Raw genomic sequence first — 28,000 nt, 5'->3', positions numbered from 1 at the left:
TTCGAGATTCTGCGTTTTTTTTTCTATTTCGTTTTGTTTTTTGTTTGTTTTAGAAATTTAAAATTTTTTTCCGATTAATAAAATCAATTATCGGGAATGAATAAAGCTTAACAAGAACTAATTATCATCATCAGCATTAATGTTTATCAGTTATGCACATTATTAACAATGGTGAATCAACTTTGTTTTTCATTTTTGGCTTTTTCATCTTTTTTTTCTATTTATCACTAAACATTTTCAGCATCAATCAGCTAAAAAAGCATCTACACCACCATGATCGTCATAATGGGTGATGACGATGATCATGTGAGTCCCCTTTTTACTAAATCCAATCTCCAATATTTTATTTTAAAAAAAATATATGGCATTCATGTCAAAATAGAGAGTTGCATGTTGTTGTTATTATTGTTACCAAGGAAACATTGCTGCTGCTTCTTTTTTTTGTTATTATTATATTAGTCTTCAGTTTTCTGTTCATTATGATGAAAAAATGATGATTGAATTGAATGAGGAAGCTATTGAGTATTGTATGAGGGTGAGTTTTATAGTTAGTTAGTTTGTTCCTTTAATTTTTTCGCTTTTGTGTTGTGTGATACACAAAATTTCATTCTTTTTTTTGGTTTGGCTTGACTTAAACTGGACTTGACTAGATAGTTCCATCCATCCATCCATTTTTCTCTTTTGCTAATTTCATTCAGCTATAGCTTTTACTTGTTTGCTTGCCCAACGAATGGCTGACATTTTTGTTTGTAAATAGAAATCACATGATCCATGGACAACAACAACAACATGCATATAAAATGGCTCTCTCTCTCCTTTTACTGTCCTTCGTTTTCTTCTCTCTATCTATCTATATCTTGAGTATATATAGAATTCAAACTTAAAAAAAAGTTCAGCCACTAGCATCGAAAGGTGGAGCAATCATAATAACATCATCTCGGAGAGAGAAAAATAGACAGAGGAAGACAGATTGGAAATTGTACATTTTACCATTTCCATCGATTGATTGTTGTTTTTGTTGTTGTTTGAAAGCAAAAAAAAACAAGTGATCAGAGAGGAAGAGTGAAACGCATGCGTTCATCAGCTGATCATTGTTTTGAATTTTTTCTTTTTCTCCCTCCTTCTCTTTCTCTCTTTTTACATTCGAATCGTGTTGTTGTTGTTGTTGTTGTTGTTACTGTTGATGATGAATGTAAACAAAATGTGAATAAAATGAAAAACTTGTATTTTTTTTTACTTATTGCAATCATCATCTTTTTTTATGTTCATGCGTAAGCGCAAATATCTTTTTATATTTGCATATTGAAATGAATGGATCTAGCACCACCACCACCAATAACAACAACAACAACAACACTTTAATACCCAGGATTTTGTCAGTGAAAAAAAAAATTTTTGTTTCTTTTACTGATATATTTTTCATCAAATTAAATTGTTTTTTTTTCTGGACATTCATTTAAACAACAAACACTGACAGATTTACAGGTCCATATATAAATCATGATCATATTTGTACTGGCTACTACGATATATATACTAATATATAGAAACGTCAACAAAAACAACTGATTCTTGACATTTGACCCAAAATTGTTTTTGTTTTGTGTGTGTGTGTATGTAACATTTATTATTGCATCAGTTCATCTAAGGATTGCATCATTATCATCACATTGTCATCATTTATGAATATATTTTCTTCATGTACCTATGTTGTTGTGATTTATTGATATTGCCAACCAAGTTGATCTACATTTATTAAAGTTTTTTTTTTGAATCACGATTGTTTTTTTCTCGTTGGAAATTTGAAATAAACCACCACCATCATCAACCATATTGTATTTCGTTTACATCTTGAAAAAAAATTTCATCATTTAATCAAGAAACAAAAAAACATCATAGAAACGGTAAGTGTAGTGGAAATTTTTATTTTTTATGGATCGCCATTGATTGCTACATTTGGTTATCTCTGTATCTGGTATTTTTTTTTTTTATTATTATTAAGAAAATAAAAACACAATACCTTTACCCAAAAAAATTTTTTTTTTCTTTGATTCAGTTTTCACGCATTGAGTAAGAGAGAAAGATACAGCTATTTTTTTTTACCATCATCATCATTAACCAAATATACAACACACATACACACACTTGTTCTCCTTGTTGCTATAGGCGCGCACGAAGGCTAAAATATAATGATTGTTGTGTGTGTGTGTGGTTGGTTGTTGTTAATGTTGTTGAATAAGACTTTTTTTCTCTTTTGGAAATTTTTTTTGTTCATTTGTAGTTGGAAAAAAAATGATGAAAGATTTCGAAATTCAGATCATTTTGATTCAAGACAACATTGTGTTTTTACAGTGTCCATTTTGATCTATGTATATTGTATTGTGTTGTCCATTTGTCCATTACATTTTTGATGATCAGGATGATGATAAACATGTCATATATCGATGTTGTTGTCGTTTTTTTTTGTTGATAAAGCTTTTTCCGCTCTGTTCATGTCTCTCCGTGTGTGTGTGTGTTTTTGAAACACCTATTGAAACACCCATTTTAATGATAATATATTAAATGCTGAATCCAATTTTGCTTATATATTACTATGACAATTTTTATCATCATCATCATTGGTTATCATCGAAAACCCATACAAATAACAACAGCAATCATTTGAAACTGCCTAGAAACTGTTTGTCGTCATTGTCGATTTTTTTCATAATAATATTGAATATCATCTAAATTAATCATCATCATCTGTGTGTGTGTGTATGATCATATTTTACCTCAATTTATTCAAGGAAAAAATCAGTTTTTATTGCTTTTTTTCACTGATTTGATATTTTTTTTGTCAAACATTTACCTCATCTTCATTTTTTTTTGTTTCTGGTTGATAAAGGTCTCTCTATGCTTATTTCTCAGTTTGTCAAAATGTCACCAACCTAATGATTGGTAGGTAGAAAGCAGAGGATGTCTTATCATATACAACATTTTAAATATGACAATGAACTAAATAATTTCATTGTTGTAAACAAGTAGTATTACGGTTGACCCATAACATTTCATTTCGTTTGATAAAATAGAAATTGTTTTTGTTTGTTTATGTTGGTTGGTTAATGATATTGAAAGGTGAGGTGATATTTGATTTTGTAGTAAATGTCGTTTGTTTTTTTTCTCTGGTTTTTCCACATATATTTATTTACTGATTTTATATATTTTATTAAAATGTTGACGCATGTTTTCATCATAAAAGTCTAGTATAGTAATTTAATAATACAAAATATATTACCTATCCACCAATAGTAGTGAGTAAAATTGTCCATTACATAGGCAATCAAATCAAATGATGTTGTTAAAAAAATCCTTGAGAACAGAAGACTAAATGTGGTAGTGGTGGTGGTGGTGTTCATTTGAATGATTTTCCATTCAATCAAATGGTTTGAACCATTTTTTGTATGGTATGAAGAAAATTTTCATAAACAATATCAAATGTGTTGATTGCCATCCACACAGATAACAGCTGGATCTTCAACCAATCGATTCCATATCGTATCCGGTTTATCGATAAACATTGATTCATGTAAAAATTCAATTTGAATGGAAATTATCAATTTTTTTTTGTTTTGTTTTGTTTTCATAATTAAATTAAATTTACCATTAAAATTATTTCCTCTTCTCGTTTTTATCTTTTTCTAATTCGTTTACGTATCACTTCGGGATCGGTACGTAAATAGACAAATATAAATCGACCACTGTTTTGTGGTTTAGATTCATTGAAATATTCATCTAGAATTCGATATTCAACAGGTTTGCTCTTTGCAGCACGTGTTTCAAACATTTTACTTTTGTATGGGAACGTTTTTTTTCTATTTACAATTAAGCCATATATCATTTGGAGCTGACAATGACAACAATTGAGTTTTTTTCTCCTCTGATTTCTCCGAAAACAGGTCGTTCAGGCCAGGCCAGATCATTTTATTTTTTCCGTTTCGTTACTTCGTTGAATCGATTGTTATATATTTTTTTATGTGTGAAAAAAATTTATAGAAATTGTCATCAATTTAAATGATAATAATAATGACGATGATGATGACATCGACGCCAACACCAACCAACCAACCACTCTCTCTCACACACACGCACATATCTCTTAATGGCAATATATCGAAAACAATAGTGAATAGAAAATGATCATAGGATTTCACTAGAAAAAAAAATGAGAAAAACTATTTCGATTATCATCATTATTGATTAGTTATTAGTGGTGAATATGAAATAAAATTAATGACCATTACATTCATATATACAAATAGTAAAATCTGTAAATTGCAAACCAATAGATAATGATAATTATCATATTGAACAACATGTCCAATTGGCCCTTGAAAGTGAAACACACACACTCATTCACTTGATGATGATGATGATGGTGGTGGTGGTTATTTCAATGATCATCAAACACACATGCACATAACCCGTTGTATTTCAACCTTGTGTGTGATTTTTTTTTATTTTTCATTAAAAGTCAATTTTCATTTCCCGTTCTTTTTTCTATTTCTTTCTTTTTCTCTTTCAATTTAATTTGAATTCACTCATTCATTCATGATTTGATTTGAATGAAATTGAATGAGAAGCACATTTTTATTTTTTTTTTCAACAAGCCCCTCTAAGAGAAATCAGTTGTATATATTGGATCCACACTTGCCATATGTCCTAGTGGCCTACTAATATACATTCATTCATTATTATCATCATCATTGATAACCAGGGCCATTATGATTATGTTGATGGTTTCCTAGATTTCAAATACACTATTATTTTCATTCTTTCCCTCTTTCTCTCATACGATAATGTCATTTTCATTTTTTCACAAGGCGCCATCTTAGATCATCATGTAAAAAGAGAGCGAGAGAGAGAAAGAGAAAAAAATGGATTTGAGAGTTAGTTTGACCAGTATATACTTGTTGTTTAATATATTCCATATATTCAATTCAAACAAACAAACAAAAAAAAATACTGCCGTGTTCCTGAAATAATAATAATAACGATGATGGATTTTTTGGACAAATAAAAAAAAGAGTCACATTCATTCAGGCTTTTTCTCTCTCTTTTTTTTGTTCGTTTTTTTTTACCATTGACTCTTTCATTTCGTCATTATAATTATCTTTGAATTGTTTTCGTTCATTTTGCAAAGAAATTGCTACAATTCAATGGCAGATTATGTTTTTTTTCTCACATATCTTGTTTCAACAAGTTTTTGGTCAACATGCTTTCTCGTGGATTAATTTCTTTCATATGTCCGTATTTTCTATAGCAGTAATAGAAAATTTATCATTTAATGGTCAAACAATGTTTAAACCACCATCATCATCATCATCATTAGCATTAGTGCAAACATTTTTTTGTTGTTGTTGTTCCATTTGTGACACTTGTTGATTTCTAACTGAACACACAAATTGCATAATCAATCACTGATCCATTTTATTATTATTTTTATTTTTTTTGGTTAGTTTCACAATTTTTTTCAACTTTGATTTAAAATTTTAAAAAAAATCCAATCATACACTTTGTTCGTGTGTGTGTGTGTGTGTTAGTGTGTACCGTATACAGAAATCAACATTGACAAATCTCGATATTTATGAATCAACACCAGAAATAATAATAACTAGTAGATAATAGATCACGTCAGTAAGAGAAAGCATATGATTTTTTTCCGAATAAAAAAAAATCTGATATTTTAATCATTAAAAAAAATTTAAAGACTGTGATAATGTGATGATATCTTTATTTGTTGGTGCTAAATGATGATTGCAATTATGCAAAACAAAACAAAAAAAAATTTCCAAACAACAAGATTTTCATTTTTGTTGTTTATTAATTATCATTGATTATCATCGGAGATCTTATGATGAATTTTTTTTTTCGTTGTTTTTATTGATGATGACGATGATGTTTATCAAATATCATTTTTGATCGAAAGTTAAAAATGAATGATTCTTTTTCTTCCTGGTGAACTTGAATTGATTTTTTTTCTTGTTCTTTTTTTTCAATTGTAGGTGATTATCAAGACAAAGAAATTGAATTTCGATTTAATTTTGTGTCTCTGTATGTACAACAAAATTTTATATATTTGACCAGAGAAAAAAAAATCCACTGTGAAATGATCAACGAAACGAATAAGAAATCCATTTTGGAACATTCATTGTCTCCATCATCTAAATTTCCAAATCATCATCATCATCATCATTATGATCATTCGAAAAAATCCATAATTCATTTGATTGGTAAATCACAAATTGATAATGATGATAATAACAACAACGGAAGAAAAAACGATAATAATAATGATGATGATGATCACAATGAATCATTGATCATCATGAATAAATCTCATAATGAAATGTCTATTGATTCTATTTCAAAAAAATCAATTAATCAACAACAACAACAACAATCATCAATCAATAGTTTATCGAAAACAACAACAATATTATCCTCATTAAATACACCGGATTCGTTTGACAACGACAACAACAATAACACAAAGAATGGGTTGAACAAATCAATCGTATCATCCACATCAACAACAGCAACATCGTCATCGAAAAATGAATCTCAAAATGATTCATTATCAAGTAAGTTTTTATCATTCATTTATTTGGTTTGTTAGTGTATGTGTGGGTATGTATGTTACTGCCCTTATCATGACAATCATGATGATGATTGTGGGTACATCAATAGCCAACAACAAAGAAAAAACAAATTGATTGTTTAATAATAAAATGTTTACTTATGTAAACCTGATTTAATGAGCAACTGAAATGAACAGTGTTGGCAACCAAAAGAATCTAGAGTTTATTTACCTGGATGTATCTATATAGTTTGTTTGATCGAGGCTTCGACAAATGAAATGAATAACAATAGATAAAAAAAATCACGTGCATCACATTGTGTTTTGTCTTGTGTTTTCCATTGGATATATATTCATATGATGATAATGAATCCTCTGTGTATCCTGTGTGTGTGTATGTACGCCTGGATTTTTTCGATCAATGTTGTTGAATCAAGAATTTTATTTTTAGCTTTTTTTACATTTTACAGAATAGACACGCGCGTGCACACGCGCGCATATACGTCAAATGATATTCTTGATGATGTTGACGATGAAGAAACAACAAAACGATGGCCTTCATCACACACACACATAGCAACTAACAATATGGTGAAAAAAGAAATGAAAAAAAAACTCAAGATCAACATGAGAAAAAAAAATTCTTTTAAACAAACCACTACAAAATTCATGAGTCATGTGCGATAAGAATCTATTTATCTAATTTCGTTTTTTTTCACACTAATGATTTCATTTTTTTTCGGTTGTTGTTGTTGCTCAACTAGAAAAAAAAAGTTTTGTATCAACGACCTCGTGATATACATGTGTGTGTGTGTGTATGGTTTATATTCACAGTCACATTATTATCATCATCATCATCATCATGCGGTATAAAATGACAGATCATAAACACACACATACATCAATGGATTAAATATGATGGTAGAAATTATTATGATTCGAAATCATTTTCAAATGAATAACCAAAAATGAAAAAAAAAGAGATCCATGAACTAGCAAATTGTGTGTGTGTGTGTGTGTTTGTGGTGTTTATTTGTATGCATCGTTTCTGAATTTTTATTTTTGTTTTTTTCTTTCTAGGAGTTTTTTTTTTGTTTTCTCTATATATATAAAAAAAATTGATTATTACATGAAAAACAACCCGTGGTTCACTAACCCATCTACTATATAATTTCTGGCACTTTATACTGGTGTGGATGGGTCGGTATTTTTTTTTCTTTTTTTTTTGTTATTTATTACCAAAAAAAAAAAAAATACAGTATCAAAATATATGCATGGATATTACAATTGCATTGTCATTCGAGGAGAAAAACAGAGCTAAATTATTGTAATTGTAATGTGTGTGTGTGTGTGTGTTGTTTATCGTTGTTCTTGTTTTGTTTTTCCATTGAAAATTGACTCATTTTTTTTTTTTGATTTGATTAACGTTAATCATTAATGTGTAATAGTTGTTATTGTTTTTTTGATTTGGAAAACGGTTATTTTTTTGTTATTATTATTATTGCATCACAATAAGTAATTTGTCCAAAGTTTATCATCATGTTTTTTTTTAGCTTTAGCCCACCAAGATAGAATGACAATTAGAATATTCTTTGTAAAATATTAAGGCCTCTTTTTCTCGAATTTAAAATGATGATGATGAGTTCAAAGTTTTACATGGAATTTTTACAATCACGAACAAGCAAAAAAAAAACGACAATCATGGCAATAATTAGTGTCTCTGCCAATGATCTCTCTGGATGTTTTTTTTTCTGTTGTTGTCTTTATTTCTAAATGTAGATGTATTGTTGTTGTTGTTGTTGTTGTGTGTTTCAATTACTTTGAACATCTTTTCTTGAAAAAAAAGATGCGTGCCCCTTCTTTTCTATTACAATCGTGGCTTATTGATTGATCATATATGTTTGTTATATTGAACTCAAACGATATTTGTCAACCAAATTTATTTATCCTATACCACAGCACACACATACACATCAATCATCCAAGATATATTGTACTTTTAGTAGATATTTTGTTATCACATTAGAAGAATCACATATAAACCATATGATTCACAGCAGCAGCAGCAGCAGCAGCAACAACAACAACAACAACGAAAACAACTCTTGTATCCAATGACAAAAAAAAAATCCTCTCTTGATGATTGTTGATTGTTTGCCGTCATTGGCCTGATACAGATAATTTTATATATTTAATTTATAGATAGAGATATGATTTCATCATCATCATTCATCTATATTTTTATCAAAAATATATAAACATGATGATGATGATGATAAGTCACAATGAACTCTAATAATTTTTTTTGTGTGTGTATATGATGCAATCATATGGTGTTATTATTAAGGTATTTGTACCTTTCAAGTTGAAACAATAATAATAATAATAAGGGTCAAATATAAGAACTTTGTTTCTTTTTTTTGGATACAAAATATCCGGTTCTGGTAAATCAATCGATGATAAATACGGAAATGTCATATATTTTTTTATGTTTAATCAAACAATTTTTTTTTTTTTTGATTTGAAAATCCAAACCAATAATAATCCTGTTTGATTCGGTTTTTTTTGTTTTTCTTCACTGGTTTGATAAACAAAAATTGAAATTTTTTTTTTTTGTTTTTTTTTTTTGCTAAATATAGTTTGTACGTTTTTTTTCCATTCGATAGATAACAAATTGGACATTATCAATATATTAAATTGGAATGATGATGGGCATCATTGGAATCTATTGAAAATTTTGTTTACAAAAAAAAATAAAATAAAAAAATAACGAAAAATTATGATCCAATTGTGGATAAGAAGAGAATCACCTTGATTTTGGTTTTTGTTGTGTCATGTTTATTTCGAAATTAGTATCTTAAAAATATTGTGAGAATCCTGGACATCATAAGATTTTTTTGTTTGTTTGTTTGTTCTGTTTTGAGATTGATAACAATTTGCTGTTTTTTTTTTGTTATTGTCGCCTAAAAGTCTAATTTGTCTCTTTTATTGTGTGTGAGTGATTTTGTTGTTTTTATCATCATCATCATCATCATTTCATTAATATTGAATAAAGTAAAAATGGATTGAAGGATATGAACGTCATCATCATCATCACCATCATCATCATCATCATCATCATTTGATCACGAGATATTACCATAATTTTTTGTTTTTTTGTTATTTGATCTAAACAAAATCGTTATTATTGAAATCGGTAATAGATTATTATTGCGACATTTCTTATTACACACACGCATATATGTTTCATACAGGATATGGACAAAATAAAATAATTTCCATTTCTTCGACATTCTCATTTATTCGTAGATTGTAATGATTTAGATTTTTTTTTTGCTTTTTTTTCATCAGTCAATAACAATAATAATACGATGGATGGATGATAATGATCTCTCAAGGTTCAAATCTCACATCAATATCCGTTTTTTTTTGTTTTATTTGGTGATATATTGATGCAATCACTGTTGTTGAGTTAGGCAATAACCTGTGGATTTTTCAGTGTAAATGTATATATATACTATTTATGTAGAAATTTTATAATAGAGATATATATGTGATGAACAATGACTGTGAAAAAAAAACCACATGGTACTGGTGTGCATGATGATGATGATGATGATGATTAATCTAACCAAAAATAATAAAGAAAGAAAAAAAAACTAATCTTATGCTTCAATCAATCTTCAACCCCAGAGACGTTGTTAATCATGAATGCTGTTGATGGTGTGTGTGAGTGAGTGCAAGACACATGTTTGTTCATTGAAATATAATTGTCATGACGATAATATCTTGATGATGATGATGATGATGACGACCCTCCTTCAATAATCAACAAGTACATTGGGGGGACACTCTCAACAAAAATTGATGAAAATCAAAAAGAATGAGTTTTTTAGTTTTTTTTTTTTCTTCTTCTTCTAAATAACAGAAAAAAAATCATTGCATTTCATACAGATGTAATAAAATTCTCTATGATCCTTGGATACACATACAACAACAATATACCACACCGTTACATTTTGATATGAAAGAAAGCTAGCAACAAACTCTATATATATGTGTGTGTGTGTTTGATAGATATACTTTAATAAAATTTGATAATTATTCCCTAGAATTGAATCATTCGACAAACTGACAGTGACTTGATCAAGTCGATCAACTTTTTATACTTTACTTTACACATCATTTTTTTTAATACACAACAATATAATTGACTGATTATTATTATCATCATCATAAATAAATCAATGACCAGCAATGATCAACGAATTTTTTTTTCTCCAGATTCCATGATTGTTGTTGTTGTTGCTAACCTGTTGACCCGTTATGCTACAGTACTGTTGTTTGTTTTCTCTTGATTGATAACTTGATTTTCATTTGTTTGTGTGTGTGTGTGTTTTGTTCATTTGATATCAAAAATCATTTTATATTGCATTTTATTTAAGATATATAAAACAGGTTTTTTTTCATAAATACCCTATTTTTTCAATATATTGATTTGATGATATTACGATGTACGAGAAGAATTTTTTTTCATTCATCAATATTTTAATAATTGATCATTATTATCAATGTCAAGATAATACGATGATGATATCATCGACAATAATAAATTATTATAATGATTATTATGATGATGATGATGATGTTAATTTCAATTATTGCAAATTGACACCACCTATGATTGATGCTGGTGGTGGATAGTCCTTTTATGATTTTTTTTTTGGTTTCTTTATTATTACGATTTTTTTTTTGTCATTCATCAACACAACATCATAGACCACATCGAAAAAAAAGTTGATTTTTTTTCTCCTTCTCATTTACAAATTTGACATTTTTTTTACAAATTCTGATCAATTTTCTAGTCAATGCTCACATCTTTATCATCACTGTGTTTTTCATTTAGAATAATAAACTTGTGTTATTATATTTAGATTGTGTGTGTGTGTGTGTGTGTATGTGATAAATAACAATTTGACAATTGAAAAAAAAAATTTCTAATTTGTTGCTGATTTTATAAGGTAAACTTGTGAATTGTATTTGGTTTATATGGATTCATTGTTTTAATTTTTAATGTTTCAATCAATTCTAATTCTTCCTCTTTTTTTTCTCATTTAGATGACCATAATAATCAATCTCCATCATCGTCATCATCAGCAGCAGCAGCAGCAATTATAAAAAACGAAACAACAAAATTTCATACAATTATAACAACACAAAGTGATCATCCATATTCATCGAAATCGAAACGTAAAATAACAAAAAATATCAAAAATAATACCTTGACAACAACACCAAGAACAAGAAAACGGAAACGACAAGAAACCACGACGACGACGAATAATTGTTTAAAGAAAATTTTATTGAATAATAATTTATCAGCAGAAAAAATTGCAATTTTTCCGATTAAAGTGGATCTACATCACGATTCGTCAAAGATATTATTCGTGAACGAAAACGAAATTGATTCCGATCATTGTCTAATTGGAAATAAAAAACAAAAGTCAATATCTAAAAAAATGGCAAGAGAAAATCATCCTACAGGTACTGCCAATCTTATGGGGGCAATTCCAAATAACCATAATGGCAATAGTTGTAATGAACAACAGAAAAACATTACTTTCGTACAACATTATCAACACCAACAACAACAATTACAACAGCCACCACAACAAACGTCATCGTCATCATCATTTGGGCAAGGAAATTTATTCATGATGAATAATCAACAGTTTATATCGACTGGAAACAACAACAATATAGAGATGGCCGAAATTATCAGCAATAATAATTTGCCTGTTGTTGGTAGTTGTTCATTTGCCGATAATAGATGTGATGATAATTTAAATTCTTCATCCTCGTTTCATTCATTACCTCCAGTTCAGACCATTTTAAATAATAGTAGTGGTAGTAGTAATAATTTGCAAAATTTTCAATCAAATATCAATGATTTTAATACGGAAACATCATTCAATTTTTCATTTGAAAATGATTTAAATTTCAACTTTATTCCAGGTAGAATATTTTAGCAATGTTTTTTTCCCACTATTATTTTTTTTGTTTCAATTTATTCTTTAGATCCAATTCTGGATGATGATTTGGATATTACAAATGGAAAATATTTGGAATATGGATTATATAGTTCTGATGATAATAATTGTAATAATCAACAACAGCAGATCTCATCTTTATTGCCATTATCATCATCAACATCACCAAACATAATCTCGAATGGTCATGATCTCTATAATAATAATAATTCTGCTCAGAATATTATGCCTGAACAATCGAATGGACTTTCATATAATAACCATAATCATCTTTCATTGCTTACCTCGGATCCATTTATTGACAATATCAATTTGAACAATGATTTGTCCAATTTTGGAAATAATGAATATATTGAATTTGAACCAGATCTTAAAAACGAGGTTTATATAATGGAAAACTATTTTGATACTAAAAAACAAAAATCTATGCCTTTAAGCCCATTGTTGAATGGTAATAACAAGCATATACAAGAAATGACATTAACACAATTGAATTCAATGGAAATTCCGAGTGATAATCATAATCATTTGCGCCGTTCTAACAAAATCTGGTCTAATGGAGAGTTTGGAATGGATTTCAATGCTAATCAACAGGCAAAAGTTTTATTGGCCAAAAATAATATTGCAATCGAAAATAATGGCCAATCAAGTTGTTCGAATTCATTTGTGGATGATTCGGTCTTATTTTGTCAACAACAACGAAAAATCCAACAACAACAACAACAGTCCAATTTGTTTATGGTCATGCAACAGACAAACGATACCTCATCAACAAATAATAAAGGTTCTTTTGGTATTCAAGAAAATGTTATCAATCAGTCATTACCTCGCCAACAACAACAGAATCAGTACTCTAGTCCACAAAATCTACAAGGACAACAGCCTAATAATAATAATATTGCCATTGTGAATGATGTGAATAGACAAACAATCAATTTTATCGCTAATCAATCGGAATTGAATAGCCTAATTGTTCTCGATAATCGAATGGCAAATAATCTAGTCTCGTTGAAATTTCCAACTCATCATCATAATGATAATATCAACAATTCGAATGATACGAATCAAAACATTTCTCAAACGAACAACACAACAACGATTTCCTGTCCATCTTCGACAATTCCATCTTTTCCACCAAATAGAATGTCTGGAAACAATTATAATAATAAGCTAAAAGAATCTTGTACTACAATGGTTCAAATGATTGCTGGTTTACCTAATAATAATAATGATAATAATGGCAACATTATCACTACCATGATTGCTACGGCCAACAATCGTATTCGTAACGATTCAATGAGTACTGATATCTCTGACGAAGGTTTTGCAAGCCATTCAGAAAATGATTCCGATGATAATTCGGATAATAATTCAGAAATGATGATGATGAACAACATGAATGTCAGTATTGATCATGTTAACGAATCTAAATTGTTAATGGTCGATAATAATAATGATATGAATCAAAATCTCAATCCAATTAACAATATTCCTCATGTTGATTGCAAAGAAGAAGATGTAGAAAGCATTTATGATATGGTTAAAATTGAACCAAAACAAACATGTGAAAATAATAATGTTTGGATCACTAATGATAATGATCATCAATCGAAAGCATCAAATTCAAGTGTTCAGGCCAAAAATTCGAATAACATCGATGAAAATGATGATTCCGAAGATGAAGATGATGATGAATCTTTTTTTGGTGATTATAATAATTCTGATTTATTGAATGCGACCATTTCTGATGATGTAAACAATAAATGGTCATTGAATATGGGCCGATCACGTAAAGGTCATGATAAACGATATTTTTGGCAATATAATGTTCAATCTAAAGGTCCAAAAGGTCCTCGACAACAACGACCCATCGATGACAAGGATGAGGATGATCCACATGTCTTGAAAGAGACTACAGATCCGGTATTTGCACCGGATTGCCAGATTGAAGGTGTTAAACATTCCGGTAAAGCTCGTAAAGGCGATGGTAATGATTTGACGGCTAATCCAACTAAATTGCTTAAGATTGGTCTTGAACTAAAAAAACTTGGCAAAATATTGAATAGATTGACACCTGTTACCGAAGTGCCCATGAATTGTCGTAATAAATCTCGAAAAGAGAAGAATAAACTTGCATCAAGAGCCTGTAGGCTGAAGAAAAAAGCACAACATGAAGCTAATAAAATTAAACTGCATGGATTAAAACGGGAACATGGCCGATTAATCATAAAAATTCAACAGATCCGTTGCCTGATTGAGATGGCCATTCGATTTAGAAAAACAGCACAACCACAAAATTGTAATTTATCTGATAAATTTCAATATCGAATCACATCGATTTCCGATCCACATCAAATATTACAACAGATCAACAATCGGATTGATGCGGAAATTGCAGGAAAAACAGCCGATTTTGTTAATCAAATCTTGGAAAATGTCACTATGGGCATTAATGATGGTGGAATTGAAAATTACTGAAAATAACAACATCTGATTTGTTTGATTTTAAAGAGATTGTGTGTCATTCATTTATATTGAGAAATGAATCAATTAATCCGTTCATCGATTTTACATGACTATTAATCACTACTATATATTACTACTACAACTACTACTAATACACACTACTCATCATCATCATCATAAATCTACGAAAACGATATTACGAATTGATTAAAGTGAATGACATATAAAAAAAACCCAAATGTACGAAGATTTGACAAACAAATTATTGTGAAACGGATATAAAGTGATATTGTTCCATTTTTTTTCTATTAATACGTTCACATCAACCATACACAATTCAATTTACACATCATTATCATTTGCAAAACATAATCATTATCCATCCAGAACCTCGAAACTTATCATTATCTTATGATCTAGCTGAATTCATTATTCATTTATTAATCAATCGGCTTCATCATCATCATTTGATGGATAATTATTACATAGAGTTATATGCCTCTTATCATCATATACACATTTATGGTGGCCTATTATTATTGATCATCATCATCAATCCGGTATCATCATAATGATGAAACAAACATAATTTTTCATCCATAATTTTTCTTTTTTTTCTAATGAAAGAAAAATTCATCATCATCATCATCATCATCATCATCATTAATTGTGATACAGGAATCAAGAATATTCATTTATTTGATTCATTCATTCATCCTTTTTTTTCTATTTGTATTGCCATCCATTTGAAAAACATACACAGACAGAGAGAATTATTCACACACGGCAAATCACAACAGCAGCAGCAAACATCTCCCGATTCATGATGACACACCAAACACCAACAACAACAGTCTGGCACTGATTGACACACAGTGATCCCAGTTCCAAACGCTATCTACTTCTCAGATTTCAAGTCCAATTATTATTTTTTTCTTCTTTACGAAATTCATTATTTTCCCGCTTTGTTTTCTTTCATTTTATGTTTTGTTTTGATATCCATACACACAGTTTATACTTGATGTTAACGGTGACGATTGATACCCAACACACACACACACACACATCTATATTGTATTTGACATGTTTAGGTTTTCTCTTTTCTTTTCTTTCGTTTTTTGTGCCGTCGTTTCTTTTTTTTCTTCCTCATTTCCGACTGTGATATTTATTTTTCTTTTCGTTTTTTTTTGCAAATTCTTAATATTTCCTCTCTTTCTTTCGTTTTTCTTTTCGTTCATTCGTTTTTTTTGCTGCAATTATATATTAATTTCTCGATTCATCTGATCATTTTTCCATATTAATCACCAAAAAAAAAACCGAACAAGAAGAAAAAAATATACAACCAACCAATCAATCAATTAATCAACAACAACAAAAACAACAACAACCAACCAACCAACCAATTTCGAAACAAAAAAAAAACTTACATTACGAACATTTGGCCTATTGAACTAATATGAACAAATACCAATCATAAATATTGTGTGAGCATGTGTGTGAATATTCATTTTTTTTTTGTAATAAAATGAAAAAAAAACTTTTGAATAAAAATAAAAAATATTTAAAAAAAACAGAATTCTTTTCTTTATTACATTATGACCTTAAATAAATTCTTTTGACTAGTACATAGATAACACAGCCGAAAAAGAAACCCAATGCAAGTATTGTTAATATTTTATCCGTCATTTCTCTACGACCATATTTTGATAATAATGTTTTTGAATTAGCAATATAATTGGACATTGTACGTAATTCTTGTGATGTTTCTGTTGCCAATGCTGATGATTGGACCAATGTTTCAAGATTTTTTCCCGATTTTTCCACTTCATTAGCCAATATTCGACTCACTGAATAAAGATCATCAGTTAATGTTGTGGATTTATTGGCCATTGTTTCGCTAGTCACGATACCATTGTTATTGATACGTTTTCTTAGATTTTTGGAATGTTCAAATAATTTGGCTCGTGTTTCATCATTCAACTGTTTCTGTGTGGTAAGCACCGCTTTACGTGCAACAACCATATTTATTTCATATTGATTCTTGATTGATTGTAAATCATTTTTCATATGATAACGAAGATCATCATCTTCAATAACTTTAACTAAATGTTCAAAATCATTTAAATCTCGTCGAACGTTGTTCATACGTGTCGATAATTCTGTATTCAATTTATTTAATGTTTGTAGATCACTATTACATTCGGAAATGGTCTGAAAATTCGAACCAAAAAAAAAAATCAATCAATCAATTAATCAATAAATAAAATGTTATTCACATACCTTTAACAAGTTTTTTACACTGATATCATTTTGTGCTATTCGATTCTTTAATGATTTAATTTGTAAAACTGTTTCCATTATTATAATGATGATGATGATGATGAATTGTTTCACGACGCCACACAAAATGTGCAACAACACGTAGCGCCACGTTGATCAAAAGATGAGCCAAAAGAATCAGCTGTGTCTAGTTTGTTTATTGACAAACATACACACACACTGCGAGGCCATTCATCATTCATTTAATCATCGAATCGGTCATGATCCAAACAAATTATCGATTATAATCTTAATCGATAACACACAAACAATTCAATTATTCTAGTCATTATCATTTTATCTAGTCAAACAAAATGATCTCAATCAATCGATTAATGCAAATTATTGAACATTACAACAGTATTATTATACAAATCTATTTATCATTTATTCCATTATTTATTGTTATTACATATGCATTTTCTCATTTATCTCAACAACAATCGGATTCTGTTTGCAGTAAAACAGTGAGTGTGTTTGTTTGCGAATTTTGAATTTAAATAATTATTCTTTATCGATTCCGATGATTAAACAGACTGATTATAAATATGATTTTACCGAATGTGATGAATTTGGTGGTAAATGGCGTGTATTGGTGCCGAATACACCGGATCATTGTGCAAATCGATCTATAACATATGTTCCAACACGGATACATAATTGTTGTAAGTAAATTATTCGTCGTTTGCATTTATAATTTGAATTTGATTACAATTTTTTTTCCTCTATTAAAATAAACACAGATACATCATGTGAAGGTGGTCAATTTTTTAATAAATCATCATTATTTTGTGAAGATTGTCAACCTGGCCATTATTCCTTGAGTGGTGGAATCGTATTTGATAATTTCAAAAGTTTACCAAATTCTCTTCCCGATGGTTTTCATGTGAAAACCGAATATAGAGGACATGATAACATTGCAGATGGCCTTTGTTCAGGTAAGTTTGATCAGCTGAAAAATTCTGATTCATAATTGTCTTTGATTCATTTAATGGTGTTAGGATGGTATGTGGACAATACAACAGGAACATTAATTCTTCGTATCGATATGAAACAGGCGAATGCAAACAGTGGATGTATATCGATTGTTACGTACACAGCCAAAGTAGTAAAACGTGGCCGGCTTCGTTTTACTTATCATTATAAAACGCCGAACAATATGCCATTATCATTATTGTTCACCTTTAATTATCGCCTTTATGATGGTATCGGTGTCATTGAAAATGATATCGATACAAACATAAAATTTCCTATGACTACTATGGAAAGAAAATTCGAAACGATTGAATTGCCACTTCAAACACCGGGTTTATATATATTTACCTGGAAAAGTGTTGTCATCAAAAATTTTCGTAATTATTTTTCCGTATCGAATATGATGAATTTTGACAGCTATGGCCATAGTCCGATAAATTTTGATGGCTTCCAAAATCAAGGTAATTCGTATCAGGAAAATTTGTTGCAAAATATGCTTTCCACTATTGGAATTATCCGAATTGAAAAGATCATTGTTGAAGGTGTTGCTTATGCTTCCGAATGTACTCCATGTGAAGCTGGAACATATGCACCTGAAGCTGGAATGAAAGAATGTTTATTTTGTCCACAAAACACTGCTTTCAATGGTTCAGGTTCTATTCGTTGTTCCAAATGCGATCCAATCAAAGAATACGCTGTTGCCGGTTCAACATATTGTTCAAAAAGACCAGTTTGTGGTAGCAATGATTTTTTCGCTGTACCAAAAAATGCTTGCGATCCTCACAGTTTGAAACAAGAAATCGAATATCGATGGATTGAACCACGTATTTGTGTGGATTCTAACAGTGTGTTTCCACGCAAAAATAGCATAATCAATTGTACATTATCTAATCATACAATCGATTGTGATCTTGGTATGGAAATTAAATCCGAATCAAATGGAAAATTTTGTCAATTCTGTCCAGAAGGTTATTATAGAGATGAAAAAATTGTCAAATGTCAACCATGTTCACCAATGACAAATCCATATTATGCTCTATCTGTTCGTCACTGGAATAATTCATTGCCAGGATGGTCTCATCATCCTGTCCACAACATGTTCAATGTTCATGAAGATTTTTTTGCTGAAAATTCTGTCTATTTGAATTCTTATTTTAGTCGACAATGTTTTCGAAGCGATGATGATCTTGTTTATAATGCGAAAAGCAGTAATGATGCTACTATTTTCGACGCAAAAGGTGAATGTATTTCAACGATTGCATGGCAAACATTTGATGATTATATTCGAACTGGAGCATCAGCGCCATTGAATGCCTATTTAATTCTATCATTGGCCATACCTTATTTTCGTTCAGCCGAACAAAACGAATTGACTTTTGATTTTGAACTTAACTGCAACCAAAACAACAACAATGATGATGATGACGATGATGATCAATGTTTATTTTTATTTGTTGAAACTCTATCTGATGAAAGCGATCTACAATCAAATGAAAAAGATTTTATTCAACAACAATCCACCACCAGTGATATCAACATCAATAGTGGTAGTAATAATAATAAGAAAAAATACTTTTCATTTTCACAGCAGACCATCAATCAAGTGATCAAAGAATGGACACAATCTACAGATGCTCGAACTGTTTTTCGTCACAAAATTCGACGAAATATTTCATTGACTTTTAGCTGGATTTTTAAACGTACAACAAGCTTTCAATCATATGCTAAGATTCATTCACTATTATTAACTGGTTCTGCTATTGGTTCAGCTATCCGTTGTCAAAGTTGTCCAACGATAATTGATTCATCTTTATCATCATCATCATTAACTGAATGTATTTCCTGTCCAAATGGACAATATCTACATCGTATGGTAATGAATACAACTGGTAGAAATAACTCAGGTCAAGAATTATTGATGAATAATAATAATTATCGTTGTGAAAATTGTCCTGAAAATTATATTCTAAACAACAACAATAATAGAGATGGATTACCCGTTGGAATTGAATCTTGTGTGGCTTGTGGTGAAAATCTTCATTCAGACAATGATGCAAATATTTGTTATAGTAATTGTTTAGTCACTTTTGATCATCAAGATCATTATGATCTAAATGAGCTTGAACAGCCTATTATTTATAAAGGCATCAATCTATTCACATCTGGTGGTACTCAATATATGAATATGTTTCAAATTAGTCTTTGTGGCCATAGAAAACGTGATCATTTATCAACATGTTTGAATAATATTACAGTATTTGCCGATGATTCATCTGGTGTTCGTTCATTTATATGTCGTTCAACAATCATACCGGATGGGTCGAAAATATTTACAGCACAATCAGCTAGTCTAGGTATGTTGTATTAGTACTATATTTGTGTATTTTATTATTAATTCTTATTTTTGATTTATTAATTAATTATAGGCGATGAACTATTGTTGATTACACGACAAACATCTTATGCAAACATTTCAATACATGATGAATTCCTCAATAGTCCGGATGCAAATAAATATGATAAAGATTTTCATTTATTTTTCAAAACTAATTCACCAACAACGGTATGTCTCACGGGAAGAAAATTGACAATCACAATGAGATGTATGCCAGGAAAAGAAATGGCCATAATAAAGACACCGAATTCTTGTCCCGATGGAACATGTAATGGATGTGATTTTCATCTATTAATCGAAACCGGTACAGCTGCCGCTTGTCGTCTTTGTCGTCCATATTCAAATGATTATGAAACAGTCATTGGTGAATGTATTGATGGTTCACAACAGATTCATTATGTTAATCCTAAAGGTTGTGTAATGAAAAAATCCCAAACAAACGATACGACTGCAACAAAATATGTAATAAGACGACCTTGTTCATTATTGTTACCGAAACAAGTTCAAATCGGCATAGCAATAGCTATGGTATCTGGTCTATTACTTTTATTGCTTGTATTCTATTTCTGGAATAAGAATCGTTCATTAGAATATAAATATACAAAATTGATTGAAAATACATGCGATGGAAAAGGAAATGGTGATGATGATGATAATGATGATGATGGAATGACTATCGATAATTGTTGTGTTGAAGATGATTATGATTGCCATCAGGATAAGAATAATTCTCATAATAATAATAAAAATTATTCACCAATATCATTTGATAATAAAAATCATAATAATCATCATGCTCCTAATAATCGATTGGATAAACGATCAATAATCAAACATGGTGATGATGATTTACAGCAACAAGTTGAATTGCAACAATTGTTTCCGAATGAATCCAATAAAAACAATCGTCAAACATTTGATGATGAAGGCTATGAAACGATTCATCTAATTTCGGCAAATACTAGTCAAACGCCAACAACAACAACAACAACAACTAATAATCTAACAATCTAAAATAATCAATTATCTTTTCATTTTATTGATTTCTGTTGATTTATTGATTTATGTTTTTTTTTTCGTTTTTTTCCAAACATTCCAAAATGCGAAACAAAAATGAAAATTTTTCCTATTCTTTCTTCTGCCTTGTTGTTGTCAAGTTTCCCTATGTGAATGAAATTGAATGAAAAAAACTAAACTAAACTAAACTAAATGGATGATGATGATAATATGTGTGTGTGTGTACGTTTGTCATTGATTAATTCAATCTATTTGTTGGATGATAAAGAAAGAAAGATGATCATATGTTTTTTAGGTCAAAAAAAAACGTGTAACGATGACAAATATGGACAACAACAACAACAACAACAAAACAAATCAGATCGAGATCATCATCATCATCATCATCTCTTTATGAACATGTGAAAATGAAATAAAAAAATTTTAATTTGAAAAATCGAAAATACCTTGATGGGGAGTCTATGTCATCATGTGTTTGTGTAGATTTTTCTTGTCTTAATTTTTCTTCATCTTCTTCTAATTATGATTATAATAAATCATTGGATTATCGTTTGCGTTTATATATTTATTTATATATATTTTATAAAGTCTAAATCGTCTACAGAGTGAACAAATGATCCATATCATGATTATTCTATGGTTTCAATCTTTTTTTTTTGTGTGCAATAAAATGAACCAACAACAAGAAAACTCGATTGAGTGTTAAACGACAGAAAAAAAAACGATAAAAATCACACCAGATCTGAGATTCAACAATCTTTTTTTTGTTAGTGTGTGCTTTACTCTTTTTTTTCGAACGAAAAAAAAAATTTATAATTTTAAAACTCATTAATGGTCAAGATTTACGCTTCATCATCATCATCATCCTACTACTACTACCACTGCTACTACTGCTTGAGACACACAAATAAGACTTTTTGCTTTTTTCTTGATGTCTGGATGTCGAAAAAAAAAAAAATTTTTTTTCGCCTCAAAATATCTAATAAATATATCGAAAACGATCTTATTATCTGGTTTGTTGTTGTTGTTTTTTTGGCAAAGACGAAAAAAAACAAAGTTTTATTGTGGACCTGTTGAGCTTCACATAAAATTTTTTTTCTCTCTCTCTCTATTTTAAACGAATTGCTAATCATTCGTGGAAAAATCATAAATTGATTGTCGTCTTTGTCGTCGTCAATTGTGTATCCGATTATTTGATGTTGTTTACCTGTATGTGTGTGTGTGTGTGTGTCTATGTATTGATGAATCAAACAAAAAAAAAATGGTCCGAAAAAGAAAAAGCTTTACTCGTTCATATATATGAAAGCACGTAAAAAACGTTGACAAAAAAAAGAACAACAAAAATTCCCACTATTGATAATGATGATGATGATGATGAGATGGAGGTATATATTTCAATTTTTTTTTGTGGCCACAAAAAAATTTTTTTTTTCTTTCTTTCTTTATAGCTTATTATTATTATTATTAGTCAATGTGTGTTCTATATGTATGTATGAATGTGTGTTTGGTGTGTGTGTGTGTGTGTAACCTATAAAATGCTAATTTTTTGTTTCTACTTTACTTTTGTTGTTGTTGTTGTTGTTGTGGCATTATATATCCTTTTGGTGTGCATTCAATAGGATGTGTGATGTGTTTGAAGGTCAGTAATTGCTTCAACGAATAACAACAACAACAACAAGATGATGAAGAGGATCATATTTTTTTTGTTCATCAATCTTTTGATGGTCGAAAAAAATATTTTTTTTTTCTTCAGTAAAAATAAAAAACGATGATGACGGTTATCAGTGTGTGTGTGTGTTTTTATGGACAGAATTTCTATTTCAATTTTGTTTTTTTTTCTTTGGTTTTTTTTTCGTTGTTATTATCGATATTTCAATTGATCAATAATCAGTGATCAGTAATAATAATAATAATCGATATAGAGATGATGAGAAAATATGAATGAATTGGATTTTAGCTTCACTCACATACACAAAAATGTCAAATCATGTCATTGAATTTCAAAAAAAAAAAAAAAAATTTTCTGTGTTCACATAAATTATATTCATCATTCATTGATCTAAAACAGATCAAAATTTCTCTCTCTGTGTGTGTGTTTGGGGTTTAGTTAAACGTTTTTGGGTAAATGTTTATGATGATGATGGTCATAAATAATAGATGTGTATAGCGACCACACCATCACCACCGCCACCACCATTATCAGATTCACAAAATTCTTATAAAACGATTCAATGTTAAAGGGGATTTTTTTTTTGTTGGTAAATTTTTACCACCATCAGTTTTTTTTTTTTTTTACTAATGAACAAGATGAATAAAATGCAAATAACGTTTTTCTTTTCTTTTCTTTTTTTTTTTGCGCACTACAAATATTCCAGTTTCATTTTGTCATCATCATCATCATCATTTTTTTTTTTTTTTTTTTTTTTTTTTTGATTATAAATTATCATCATCATTTTTTTCGGCTTGTTTCATATATATTTCTTCATGTAAAGATTCAATGTATCAACAGACAAAAAAAAAGTTGTAAAGTTTTTTTTTTCGTCTTTTTCTTCGTTGTACAAACACAAGACAAAAAAAATACATGTGTGTGTGTTATACATACATTTTAATTATCGATGCAAATCGTGGCCAAAGATTAATGTTATAGATTTTTTTTTTAAAGTTTTATTTTTTCTTTTTTGTTGTTGTTGTTGTTGTCGTCGTCGTTGTTGTTGTCGTCGTCGTTGTTGTTGTTGTCGTCGTTGTTGTTGTTGTTTCTTATCATTTGTGTGTTTGTCTGTATTATTGCGCCAAGGTGCAATGATTATTTATTCAAAAATGGAATTGAAAAAAATTGAAAATTTCTTCATCTTTTTTTTAAGAAAATTCAACCATATCCATGGATCAATGTGTGTGTGTGTGAGTGTATATAGTCAACGAAGAAATTCTCATAATTTAGAAACAGAAATATTGACGACAACCACGACAACAACAAGGTAAATTGTGGCAAGAGGAGCTAAATGGCTAAATCAATAATAATCAACAACAGGTAAAATCATCATCATCATATCAAATCAATTTATAATCTTTAATCAACCTGAATGTTTTTTTTTTTCATTCGTACACTACCGTTACTTTGCGTTCATACGCACACACACACACAAACATATCTCCAAAAATTTTTGATGATCTTCAATCGATTGAACAAAAACAACAACAACAACAACAAAAATAAATTTTCTGTTCATTTTTTTTTTTTAATGATTTCATCTCAATATAGTTTAGTTACTGTAGTTTTTCATTTCGTTATTTGAAACATTTGTAACTGTTTCACTGTGTGTGTGTGTGTGTGCGAGTCTAAAATGGATTTACTTTACTGATGATTCCATAATAATGCTGATGATGATGATAATGTCGCACATTTCAATTGAAAAATCTATCTTGAAAATGTATCTTATGAAAATTTTTTTTTTATCATTTTCTTGAAAAATTGTGACCTATTTATTTTCATGTTTTTTTCTTCTTCTTCTTCTTCTACATTTTTCTGATCATTTCTCAAAAAAAAAAATCAAATGAATGATATTTTAGATTAAAAATGATGAGGATGATGATGATGATTAGGTCCGGTATATATAAAAAATTATATATCGGTAATGTTTTGATTATCACACTTTTATGATCTGCCAATCGACTACCACACTGATGATGATGATGATGATGATGACAAAATATTAATCGTCAAAGTTTTTTTTTCTATCCCATTTGATGATCATCATCTTGATGTTGATGATGCTGATGATGAGTTCAGTAAGCACGGGAAAATGACAAAATGTCTCTTTTTTTTCAAGTGATTTATTGATATTTCAACTAAAAGTAGTAATCAAGTTTTTTTTAGTTTTTTTTTGGGGGGGTTCAAGTTAGTTAGCCACAAAAAAAAGTTTGAATAGACCGGAACAACGGTTATTGTGTTGTGGCGGTTTTATTTTTTTATTTTTTTTGGTTTCTCATTTGGTGCAACATTATTTTCGGTGTCCAGTTGACACACACACACACACGCACACAAATTAAATTTGTAAATTTTTCGCTTTTTCGTTCTTCTTCGAATGATGATGGACTAATTTCACTATGATCATCATACATATATTGGGGATATATTTAAATTGAAAAAATTTTTAATTGAAAATCAGTTGGTTGGCAAATAGAGTAATCAAAAAAAAAAAAAAAATTATCAAAACTCACCTTCCACTCCTCCTTGTCATCCTCTTACTCCTACTCCTACTCCTAGTCCACAATTCATTGAATGAAAGATGAATGAAAAAAAAAATTAAAAGATCTAATCATGAAAAAATTGTAATTTTCATAGTTGATGTCACCATGTAAAGAAAAAAAAAACAAAAATCATCTCGAACTCAAACTTTTGGATTGATAGATAGATTGTCCATATAGATTAGATATACATCATTATCATCATCATATACTACCATAGGCATAGGATATATAGATTGGATGGAACCACCGACATATATAGAGGCAATATACATCCTAAAATGTGTAGTAGAAGAAAAAAAAAATTTTTTTTTTTCAACTTTAATTCGAAACTCTTGTCATCGTCGTGGTTTTTTTTTATCATCAGTGCAAAATTTGAAAAAAAAATCGAAGATGACATCATCGACGATAAAACACAACTCTGATATATAACTGTACATTTTTTTTTTTTTTTTGGTTTGCCAATTATTTCCATAATTTATCACGAAAAAAAAAATTATCAACATCTAAACAAAAGAGCATAAAATGCATCCAATGCTAAATCATCATCACTATGCACTGTAAACAATTTACAATTGAAATTTTTCAATTAACTAATTAATTATAGAAAATAATTTAATTTCAACACTTTTGAAATGCGTCAAATAGAGAGAGAGAGAATCTTCTATTCACCACAATCATGACAAAATAATTCAATCCAAACAGGCAAAAAAAAAGATCGTAATTGGTAAACCTAGGTAAATTTACCTATACACAAAAAAAAACAAAACACTGTGATTGATAATAATTTTCAAAAAAAAGCAAAAAAAAAAACAAAAATTCAACATTCTGCAAACAACAACAAGCAACAACAATAGGTTTATGTAAGTCTAGAAGTCATCGGATCCTCTGTCTCTGTCGTTCTTTAGTGATCAAAGAGACATTAAACACACAAACAAACAAACAAACAAAAATGGCATTAAGATGGTCAATTTTGGTTGGAGAAAAAAAATTCAAAAAAATAAATAAAAAACGATGCCTTATAATAATAATAATTCCTTGGATGGACATTTGACATGAATCAATTTTAAAGAATGTGTGTGTGTGTGAGAGAGAGAGGATAATAATAATCATTGTGGCGATCATGACAACAACAACAACAACAAAATGGTCATTAAAAAAAATTGTCCGATTCATTTTGTTGTTGATAATTTAGTGTATTTGTTTGTTTTTAAAAATAAGAATCTTATATTTGTTCTGTCATAGTCATGTTCATATGTTATGTTTGATATTCATTGTTGGTGTCCAAAATTAAAACAAAACCAGAACAAAACAAAACAAAATTCTATTGTCATTGATTTGATTGTGCAAAAAAATAATAATAATAAGTCGACATTATCATCATCGATCATGGTGTGATAATGGTGAGAAAATGTTTTACCGGAAAACAAATTCATCAATCGATTGATCGACATCGAACGACTAATCAAAACCAAACCAAACCAAACCAAAAAAAAATTCATTATAATCATGCACGTAAAATTGATGTTTATGAAAAGAAAACAAAAATAAAACTTAATACCCTACCTACCTGCCTACCTAGGTTTGTTTTTTTTCACATAAACATTTTTTTTCCATCAATTTTTTTCATTGATGAATTGATCTCACGTTGTTTACACACACACAAATGTACCAAACGGCGGATTTCATCCATTTTATTTGTCGGATATTATTACAAATTTTCTTGTTTTGTTTTAATTAATTTTTTTCCCATTGAATTTTTTTTTTCATTGGTTAAAATAATCAGATCACAGCCTATATATAAATCTTACCACCTGTGTAAATCATCATGTGTATGGTTTTTTTTTTTGTTTTCAATCATTAATCAATCGATAATTTGATAGATTTTTTTTTTTGCATTTGATGATGAATCAC

General features: G+C 29.2%; 3 protein-coding genes across 8 annotated transcripts; 2 read left to right on the top strand and 1 right to left on the bottom strand.

Annotated features, from left to right (window-relative positions):
• On the top strand, positions 1-16,706 carry REPTOR (repressed by TOR). Of its 6 annotated transcripts, none has more exons than XM_075735219.1 (5): positions 1-306; positions 1,478-1,904; positions 6,045-6,623; positions 11,738-12,634; positions 12,698-16,706. In XM_075735219.1, the coding sequence occupies exons 3-5, from the start codon at positions 6,149-6,151 to the stop codon at positions 15,145-15,147; spliced, it is 3,822 nt and encodes a 1,273-aa protein (XP_075591334.1). In that variant the 5' UTR covers positions 1-306; positions 1,478-1,904; positions 6,045-6,148; the 3' UTR covers positions 15,148-16,706. The 6 variants fall into 6 exon arrangements, with proteins under 6 accessions (XP_075591334.1, XP_075591336.1, XP_075591335.1 ...); XM_075735220.1 differs by lacking the exon at positions 1-306 and adding an exon at positions 897-912; XM_075735221.1 differs by lacking the exon at positions 1,478-1,904.
• On the bottom strand, positions 16,696-17,548 carry Sec20 (vesicle transport protein Sec20). Its single transcript, XM_047054715.2, has 2 exons — positions 17,416-17,548; positions 16,696-17,346 (listed from the first exon to the last, which is right to left on the bottom strand). The coding sequence occupies exons 1-2, from the start codon at positions 17,491-17,493 to the stop codon at positions 16,729-16,731; spliced, it is 696 nt and encodes a 231-aa protein (XP_046910671.1). The 5' UTR covers positions 17,494-17,548; the 3' UTR covers positions 16,696-16,728.
• Positions 17,549-17,552: 4 nt separating this feature from the next.
• Positions 17,553-22,284, top strand: LOC124491972 (endosome/lysosome-associated apoptosis and autophagy regulator family member 2-like). Its single transcript, XM_047054714.2, has 5 exons — positions 17,553-17,921; positions 17,990-18,119; positions 18,198-18,392; positions 18,456-20,783; positions 20,856-22,284. Exons 1-5 carry the CDS (start codon positions 17,769-17,771, stop codon positions 21,836-21,838), a joined length of 3,789 nt encoding a protein of 1,262 aa, XP_046910670.2. The 5' UTR covers positions 17,553-17,768; the 3' UTR covers positions 21,839-22,284.
• Positions 22,285-28,000: the final 5,716 nt, after the last annotated feature.

The sequence above is a fragment of the Dermatophagoides farinae genome, chromosome 1, assembly GCF_024713945.1.
Source record: "Dermatophagoides farinae isolate YC_2012a chromosome 1, ASM2471394v1, whole genome shotgun sequence".
Taxonomy (NCBI): Eukaryota; Metazoa; Arthropoda; class Arachnida; order Sarcoptiformes; family Pyroglyphidae; genus Dermatophagoides; species Dermatophagoides farinae.
This window is presented reverse-complemented; position numbering and strand designations above follow the sequence as displayed.